Source organism: Myotis davidii, unplaced genomic scaffold, assembly GCF_000327345.1.
Source record: "Myotis davidii unplaced genomic scaffold, ASM32734v1 scaffold370, whole genome shotgun sequence".
In the NCBI taxonomy this organism is placed as follows: domain Eukaryota; kingdom Metazoa; phylum Chordata; class Mammalia; order Chiroptera; family Vespertilionidae; genus Myotis; species Myotis davidii.
The window spans coordinates 314,583-324,418 of NW_006288615.1; the positions used below are offsets into that span (position 1 = coordinate 314,583).

Sequence of the window (9,836 nt, forward strand, 5' to 3'; positions counted from 1 at the left end):
TGTCCACAGGCTGACGCTCTTGCCACTGATCCAAACTGGTTAGGGCTGATATATATTTTTTAAATAATAAGTTTACTGATTTTTGAGAGAGAGGTAGGGAGAGAGGGATAGAGAGAGAGAGAGAGAGAGAGAGAGAGAGAGAGAGAGAGAGGTGAACTAGCTTAGTGTTCATCTGTTTTATATATTAGGTCAGGAGTAAGCTTTGATTCAATAAAATAATTCTAAAAATTATTGACATTAGTAATATCTTTTATAACATGGCATCATATGTATGTAGAGAATAGTATATGATAGAACAGAAGTTGATCAAACTCGAGATTATGTTTGAAGTGCAGGGAGCACGGACAATGGATGAGGGGGGTACTAATAAAGGACTCACAGGGTGTTCAAGGTATCTTGAGCAGAATTTGAAAGACAACTGCTGCTGGAAAAGATCTGAGAGTGGATGTCACAGGAGAGAGCCAGTGCAGAGACTGGGGTGCAGAAACAGTCTCTGTGTTAGGATTTTTGTGGGGGAGGTGGTGTGTATTCCCCAGGATTAGCTGTCCCTGCAGCATCACAGAGAGGGCCTTGCTTTCCGTTAGCATCAGGGACCACAGAGATACTATGTAGGTGGCCTGAGAACAAAGCAGAGAAGCAAGCCACTGTGTTAGAATGAGCAAGTAGAAATTCTGGAACTGTGTTGAGCACTTAGATTTGCTTGGGATATGTGTTTTGGATTTTAAGAGCCCTCACACTTTTTAACAATGAGCTTACATTATAAATGACAACCCAATTGGGAGAATATTTTGATGATTTCCTATACAGGACAGATGGGATGAGGGGTAAAAGTGAAGGTTTTAGTTCCACAATCAAGAGTAAAAAATAGGCTAATCTATTCTGACCTGTTGAGTGTTGACAGTAGCCCTGCTGCACAGTAAAGATGGAGATTCTCATGTTTGAAAGGGACTGAACTCTTGATCACATCCTTCTCCAAACCTTCTTTCTTGTTCAAAGTCCTTACAACTGGAATAATACAGGTTTTATTTTCCCCAAGAGATGCCCATTGTCTAACTTCTTAAAACCTTATCTAGACATATGGTTAATTGGATTTATATTTTATCATTTCTCTTTTAAATTCAATGCTATCCTTTTAAGGAGACCTACCAACAGAATTTTTTTATGTTTATATAGCTTATTATACACTAGAGGCCTGGTGCACAAATTTGTGCACAGGTGGGGTCCCTCAGCCTGGCCAATAATAGGAGCCGATCAGGGTCGTCTAGCCCAGTCCCGATCAGGGCTGATGGGGGCCTGCTGGCCAGCGAGGGACTGCAGGAGGTTGGCCGGCTGGGGAGGGACCATGGGAGGGCTCCAGGGTGTGTCTGGCCCATCATGCTCAGTCCCAATTGGCAGGACCCCAGCAGCAAGCTAACTTACCAGTCAGAGCATTTATCCCCTGGTGGTCAGTGCACATCATAGCGACTGGTTGAGCAGTCAACTGAGTGGTCGACTGATCAGTCAGACACTTAGCATATTATGCTTTTATTATACAGAAGTATTAATTTTCATTTGTTAGTAATTTTCTAAACTAAGTCTTTTATCATATTCATTGAGTAACTGGAACCTACTAGTAAGTTTGGCTGCATGCCACCATTAAAGCCAAACTTGTGAGACAGGGGCAGGTGAAAAAGGAAAGAGATTTATTCAAGTGCTGTTCACCTGAGAAAATGGGGAACTCTTGTCCAAAGCACACATCCACATCTCAGTGCAGGCAGATGTTTTATAAGGAGGGAGAGGGGGAAAGCAGAACAGAGAGATCAAGGTAGGGGGTGTTTTGAAAAGTTCTCTATGTGCAGGCCAACTGAGTCAGTTCTAATAAGGACCTTGAAAATGGTCACGTGAAGCTCTGGTGTGCATCATGTGGTCTTTGTCATCCTGGTACTGCACCATCCTGGTCTTACAGTTGAAGGTCAGCAATTATCCTGGAACTTGGATGAATGAAAGTCAGAGTCTGCATCTTCTGAAGTTAGTGCCTAGGATTCTTTTATAAATAATAGCCTCCTGGTGCATGAATTTGTGCACCAGTGGGGTCCCTTGGCCTGGCCTGCGGGATCGGACTGAAAGTGGCTCTCTGATATCCTCTGAGGGGTCCAGGATTGCAAGAGGGCACAGGCCAGGCCGAGGGACCCCACCAGTGCACAATCAGGGAGGGGGAGGGACACGAGAGTCGGGCCAGCCAGGGAGGGACTGCAGGAGGGCTCCAGGGCATGTCTGGCCCATCATGCTCAGTCCAATTGGCAGGACCCCAGCAGCAAGCTAACTTACCAGTCAGAGCATTTATCCCCTGGTGGTCAGTGCACATCATAGTGAGCGGTTGAGCAGCCTTAGCATATCATTAGCATATTACCCTTTGGTTGAATGGCCAACTGGTCGACCGGACACTTAGCATATTAAGCTTTCATTATATAGGATGCTGTTTATCTACAAGCTATATAGTAGTCAGACCCAGCATTTATAGAAACAATGTCAAAAGAATGGTGATAATAGGAGCCAATCAGGGTCGTCTAGCCCAGTCCCGATCAGGGCTGATGGGGGCCTGCTGGCCAGCGAGGGACTGCAGGAGGTTGGCCGGCTGGGGAGGGACCGGGGGAGGGACACGAGAGTCTGGCCAGCCAGGGAGGGACTGCAGGAGGGCTCCAGGGCATGTCTGGCCCATCATGCTCAGTCCAATTGGCAGGACCCCAGCAGCAAGCTAACTTACCAGTCAGAGCATTTATCCCCTGGTGGTCAGTGCACATCATAGCGACTGGTTGAGCAGTCAACTGAGTGGTCGACTGATCAGTCAGACACTTAGCATATTAAGCTTTCATTATATAGGATGCTGTTTATCTACAAGCTATATAGTAGTCAGACCCAGCATTTATAGAAACAATGTCAAAAGAATGGTGGGGTGAGTTACAAATCCCCACTATTACAATTGTACTAATTTGAAAAGTATTTTTAATCCTAAACATATATCTTTAATGTAAAATATTTAAAATGAAACAAACTGATGCCATTAAAAATTAGACCTTTATTCTGTTACCAATGAAGCAGATATAGGATTTCTTCTTGTTTTAAAATTGAAGTAAATTCCTGAGCAGGTAGATTGTATATTAATATCTTAATTCAGTGTGTCACATACTGTGGTTGAATTAAATTTCAAAATCAACATATTTATTTTATTTTTTATCCTAGTGACAAAATTGCCACTGGGTCCTTTGATAAGACTTGTAAACTGTGGAGTGTAGAAACGGGAAAATGTTACCATACCTTTAGGGGTCATACAGCAGAAATAGTGAGTACATTTATTTTATTATTTTTCATGTTGTTGTTCTTTGTTTTGTTTTATGTTTCCTTTCTTTTCTTTTGATGGATTTCATTTATTTTAGAGCAGTTTAGATTCATAGCAAAATTGAGAGGAAGGTAGTGAGATTTCACATATACTCCCAGTCATCTTCCCTTCCCCACCCCCATGCAAATAGCTTGTTCCATTATTAATATCTTGCACAAGAGTGGTACATTGTTTACAAATAATGAACCTGCACTGACACATATTACTATTTCTTTTTAATATTCCATTATAAAAGTGGTGGTTCTATCTTTATAATTGATTAAAAAATTCTAACCAGTATTTTTATTCTCTATAAATTTTGTGTAGAGGCATTTTTATAATTTACAAACTACTCTAATTTTAATATCTTGTAGATTCCTGAATTGACTAAGTAGACACATTATATAAGAAGTACATGAGTACAGTAGTCAAACTGATTTTCTCTTTTCCCTTCCTCCCTCCCTTCCTCCCTTCCTTCCTTCCTTCCTTCTTTCCTTTCTTCCTTCCTTCCTTCCTTCCTTCCTTCCTTCCTTCCTTCCTTCCTTCCTTCCTTCCTTCCTTTCTTTTTTCATTTATATTTCTTTAAAGAACTGACTTGATTAGGGTTGATGAAATTCTTATGATAGTTTTCAAAATAATTTTCTATATCATGTAAAATATTTAGACTGATTGTTTTCTAGATGTCATTAGAACTCAAATTTGTATAAATAGTCTGATACTCTAAACAGCTTTTACTTTAGTGTGCCTTTGCCCTTGGCCAATTCTTTGATACATCTTAAAGCAATTAGTGAGATAACTGGCACCCTATGAAACAAGTGATAGTTTAAGTAAAATTAAACAAGATACTTATTTTAGGTGTAAAATGTATTTATATTTATCAAAATTCATCTTGAAGCTTTTCTTTATAAAATTAACAATGTAAAATGCTATATTTCTAAAACCCTTTTCATTTCATGTAATCCAGGTGTGTTTATCATTCAATCCTCAAAGCACATTGGTGGCTACGGGAAGTATGGACACAATGGCCAAACTGTGGGACATTCAGAATGGAGAGGAAGTATTCACTTTAACTGTATGTTATCAGTGTTAATAATACCTTTTAGAGTTTTCCATTTTCATCAGCCATTCTTTAGGAGAAGTCCATCATTTGTGTTTGTTTTTATTTTTATGTGTATGACAAAATTAGCTCTAAGTAGACAATGGTTTTTAGACCGGAGCCAGAGAGTGTTCTCATTGGTGTATCAGTAGCCAATCTTCTAGAGAAGGTGATGGCTGTTCTCTGAGACTTGGCTGGACTTACTGGGGAAGCCAGATGAAGCCAGATTTATTTCGACTCACTTCAGCCTAGAAGCCACACCTATTAGAGCTTAAAACTATTGCCATCTATTTGGCTGGCACTTTTAGGAAAAGGCAGAACTAGGAAACTTTCTAGCAAGTTTCTCAAAGGAATGACTGTTAGCACCTTCTCCGTGACCCTCCAGCCTTCTGTATCACGAAGTCCAAAATGACAAGAGGCAAGCGGCAGGAGGGGAGCAGGCCCCAGGGGCTCTTCCCAGATTGAATGCTGGTGGTGTGTCCGCACAGGGGCCCCTGTTTGTCATCACCACAGTCTAGCACAGCGGTTCTCAACCTTCTGGCCCTTTAAATACAGTTCCTCATGTCGTGACCCAACCATAAAATTATTTTCGTTGCTACTTCGTAACTGTAATGTTGCTACTGTTATGAATCATAATGTAAACATCTGATATGCAGGATGGTCTTAGGCGACCCCTGTGAAAGGGTCGTTCGACCGCCAAAGGGGTCGCGACCCACAGGTTGAGAACCGCTGCTCTAGCACCTTCGCATCACCTGCTACCCTCCACTCCTTTCTATGGACCCAAAACTACCCAACAAAAGTAAGGCGGCTATCTACGGCAATTAGTAGAACAACTGGATAAAAGCAAATCCAGTTTTCTCATCCTTTCAAATTATAGATGTGCTAAAAATATAGGGTCCCTTTCCTAGGAGAGCTTTTTCTTTAAAAAAGAAAAAGAAAAAGAAAGGACTTAAATAAGAGAGAAAAAACAACACTGTTTTTAACTAACACTAAGAGTTTTTCTTTCTCAACTCAGAGTGCCTGGCCTTATTAATGTAAGTATTACTTTTCTGGTCTTCGTTCTCATCATTTCTGCAGGTCTCTGCCTCTCCCTTCCGAACATGTGAAGGGATGAGCCCTGCTCTGCACACCCGGCTCCTGCCAGAGAAGAACACACTTGTTTTGCATGTTCACAATTTTAATGTTTGGCTACATTTGATTTTTTCTTATGTGGAATGAACCAGAAATTTAATTTGTAAATGAACTTTCATATTATTTTAAAAAGTAATTATATGAATGTACTAAAATAATTAGGAAAACGAGGGATCTTCTCCCAGCAGACTCTACTGCCGAGAGGGGCTTTTCTCATGGTCTCCGTTTGAGTCATTGGACCTAGACTGTCACCAGGTGAAAGTCAGGCCAAAGGCCACATAATTATTGATCAATTCATATTCAATTATCATAAAAATTTCTTTTTTAAAAGGTATTAACTTCACAAATTTTTTTCTTTTAGTCATTACCTATTATTAGTCCATGAAGCATATAACCCTCTGATTTCACAAAACCTGCCCTCTTCCTTTCAAAACCAAACAAGCAAGAAAGCAAACAACTTTATTGAGTGAAAATGGAGTTGCTTTAAGTGTCTGTCCATTCTTAGTAAACCTAAATAAGTGTGTAGTCATCACCAAAATCTAGTTTTAGAACATTTCCATCACCCCCAAAAGCTACCTCATGCCCATTTGTACTCACTTCCCATTCCTACCCCAGTGGGCCACTAATTGTTCCCCCCTCTATATGTATAGCTTTGTCTTTTCTGGCATTTTCTTTAAGGTGCTAATATTGTGCATTTCTAGTACTTGCTTTATCTAAAAGTATGCATGACAGTATCTGCTCTCTCTTAGGGACATTCAGCTGAAATCATCTCCTTGTCCTTTAACACCTCAGGAGACAGAATCATCACGGGGTCTTTTGATCACACAGCTGTAGTGTGGGACACTGCGACTGGAAGGTATTCTATAAATATATATATATGTATGTATATATATGTATATGTATATGTATATATATGTATATATATATTTTTTAAATTATTGCTTGATTTTTCTTTGAGAGAGAGAGAGAGAGAGAGAGAGAGAGAGAATGATTTGTTGTTTCAGTTACTTATGCATTCATTTGTTGATTCTTTTGTATGTGCCCTGACCGGGAAGCAAACCTACAACCTTGGTGTATCAGGACAATACTCTAACTAAGAGAGTTACCCAGGCAGAACCAATATTCTTAATTTTTAAGAATGTTTTCATCTGGATCAGAGGGTTAAGAAAACAAATCTTTGTTATTTATTAGTTTAATCTTAAATGTATTAACTGTGTTCCAGACTCTCTAAGAATAAGATACACTTATGTATTTCATTCTTTAACCATATTTTTGATCGGCAAAAGTAATGTGATTTCTCAGAATTCTGATAAAAAATGTCAATTAGCAACATAAAAGGGGAATGTTAGTAATAGCCTGGCTTTATAGCTATTATTTATCCTTTGTACGAGTAATCAGATTTCAATGGCTTGTCATTATGGTAGGCATGGATATCATGAGTAAATAAAATCACATCTAATTTCTTAAATTTAATTTGGTACCGGAACTTCAATTTCCTTCCTAATTATTTTTGTCTCTAGTTGCTAAGAAGTTAACTAAATTAGCCTATTTGTGTTATAAAACTCCACTCTTGAGACGTGTCTGTGTTTTCATAGGGTTAATCATCAGGGGTACCCAGGGTGGAGTCTGCAAGAGAGAGCAGGAGGGGCCCTGCAGACACGGACAGGTGGTTTCAGGGCTTCTCTCATCTGGTGTACGAACATTTCCAGAATTTCAGGCTACCTTTATTTTTTACCCATGCTTTTCTGGTCTTATCTTAAGTAATATTGCTATCTTTGGTGGTTTAAAATTTAAGTATATTTTTTGTTGAAATGAAATTAGTAGTTGACTTTTTGAGCTTCAGTAACGCCATCTTTGTTTTGTCATCAAAGACTTTATTTTGTAAAAACTGGAATCTATATCCTACATCAATAGGTTTGCCATCATTAATTGTGCACATATGCTGACATCAGGCATCTTTGAATCATTTCCATTTTGCAGGAAGGTGTGCAACCTAATTGGGCATTGTGCCGAGATTAGCAGTGCCTTATTCAACTGGGATTGCTCTATGATATTGACTGGCTCTATGGACAAAACTTGCATGGTGAGCTCAAGAAATACCTTGGTTTTATAATTCTCATGTCTGCTTTTTTGCTGTGTCGGATATTCATTGCAACATTAACAAATTTTGAAGGTGTTATAAAATTAAGATATTAATTTATAAATAACTAGAGGCCCGGTGCACAAAAATTTGTGTACTCGTGGGGGGGGGTGTCCCTCAGCCCGGCCGGGGCCCTCTCGCAGTCTGGGACCCCTCGGGGGATGACCACCGGCTGGCTTAGGCCCTCTCCCAGGGTTATTGGGCCTAAGCTGGCAGTCAGACATCCCTCTGGTAGCCCGGCAGCCCTCGGGGGATGTCCACTTGCCAGTGGGGAGCAGGCCTAAGCTGCAGTCAGACATCCTTAGCACCTCTAAGGGGGTGCGAGAGGCTCCCACCACCATCACTGTACTGGAAGCCGTCAGCCTGGCTTGTGGCTGAGCAGAGCTCCCCCTGTGGGAGCACACTGACCACCAGCGGGCTGCTCCTGCATTGAACGTCTGGTCCCTGGTGGTCAGTGTGTGTCATAGTGACCAGTCATTCCCAGTTGTTCTGCTGTTAGGGCCAGTTTGCATATTACCCTTTTATTATATAGGATAGAAGCCTGGTGCACAGGTGGGGGCTGGCTGGTTTGCCCTGAAGGGTGTCCCGGATCAGGGTGGGTGTCCCACTGGGGTACCTGGCCAGCCTGGGTGAGGGGTTGATGGCTGTTTGCAGGCTGGTCATCCCCCTTCAGGGTGGGGGTCCCCACTGGGGTGCCTGGCGAGCCTGGGTGAGGGGCTGATGGCTGTTTGCAGGCTGGTCAAGCCCCCCCCAGTGGGGACCCTCACCCCATGGAGGTTTGGCCAGCCTGGGTAAGGGGCTGATGGCTGTTTTCAGGCTGGCCACACCCCCTTTAGGGTGGGGGGTCTCCACTGGGGTACCTGGCCAGTCTGGGTGAGGGGCTGAGGGCTATTTTCAGGCTGGCCAAGTCTCCCTGGCTACAGAAGCTCCAGCCTCTCTTTTTTTTCTTTTTTTTAATTCTGGGACTTATTTACCTTCTATAATTGAAACTTTGTAGCCTGGAGTGGAGCTCAGAGCCGGCCAGGACGGGCCTCCTGCTCGCTCCAGCTCTGTGGCCCCGGCCGGCTGAAAGCAGGTATCTGGGGTTTATTTACCTTCTATAATTGAAACTTTGTTGCTTTGAGTGGAGCTCAGAGCTGGCCGCAGCAGCTGGAAAGCTTGGCTTCCTCCATCATTGGGGCAACCAAGCCTCCTGCTAGCAGCCATCTTGGTTGGGTTTTGCATATAGTTGCTCTGATTGACTGGTGGGCATGGCTTAAGGTGTAGCAAAGGTATGGTCAATTTGCATGTTTGTCTTTTATTAGTGTAGATAATTGATAAGTTTTTAATTTAAAGTTTTTGATCCTTCAAGTTTAGAGGAATTATGATGTAGTAAGACAATATTAATGGATTCAAATGTATTAAGAGGTATTATTTTTAAAAGGTACATTCTTTTTGCTTAATGTCCCTCTATTCATTGATTAAACATTGATTAGAGTGAAGCTCAAGAAGTTTCAACCAGTGTCTCCCTGACTTTAAGATTCTGTTACTAAGAGCTTATACTTTGGAATTATTATTTGATTATTATAAATGTATTATAATCTTAATGAACTTTACATTTCTTGGCATTGTAGTTTCAGATCAAACTTCTTGACATTGACACCTTTCTTATGAAAAGAGGACACAAGCTTCCACTCCAACCAGTGAAGTGCGCACTTGGAGATTTTTTCCTAATGTGGTATCAGATTTGCACTACCCAATCTCAGTGTCTGCATTTGGTCTCCTCTGTGTCCAAAGTGTGCCTTGTTAGCTGGTTGGCTGTGGTTGCTTGTCAGAATCAAGGTAAAATGAACAGAACATGTAAAAATCATACACATGGTTTTGGCACAGTTATTTCACCAACCATAAGAATGACATAAAGACTACTTCTGGCCATCTTTAAATTTTGGACCAGAAGTCACAGTCGTTGATGACTTCTTCTTCTCCTCCTCCTCCTCCTCCTCCACGCTGTCCCCACTCACAGGGCTGTGCGGCATGGGGGGCACCATGCACGTGGGCTTGGGCTGGGGGAGCACAGTGGGGCATGAGAGCAGCCCTAGAGGCTCCCAGCCGCCCTCCTCGCCCTTCCCCCCAGG

General features: G+C 41.8%; 1 protein-coding gene across 1 annotated transcript in view; it reads left to right on the forward strand.

Annotated features, from left to right (window-relative positions):
* Positions 1–9,836, forward strand: part of DAW1 (dynein assembly factor with WD repeats 1) — a 30,845-nt gene that overhangs the window by 11,174 nt on the left and 9,835 nt on the right. The window contains exons 5-8 of the mRNA XM_015561847.1: positions 3,220–3,319; positions 4,320–4,427; positions 6,332–6,438; positions 7,563–7,665. Coding sequence (XP_015417333.1) covers positions 3,220–3,319; positions 4,320–4,427; positions 6,332–6,438; positions 7,563–7,665 — 418 coding nt within the window. The remainder of the gene's footprint in view (positions 1–3,219; positions 3,320–4,319; positions 4,428–6,331; positions 6,439–7,562; positions 7,666–9,836) is intronic.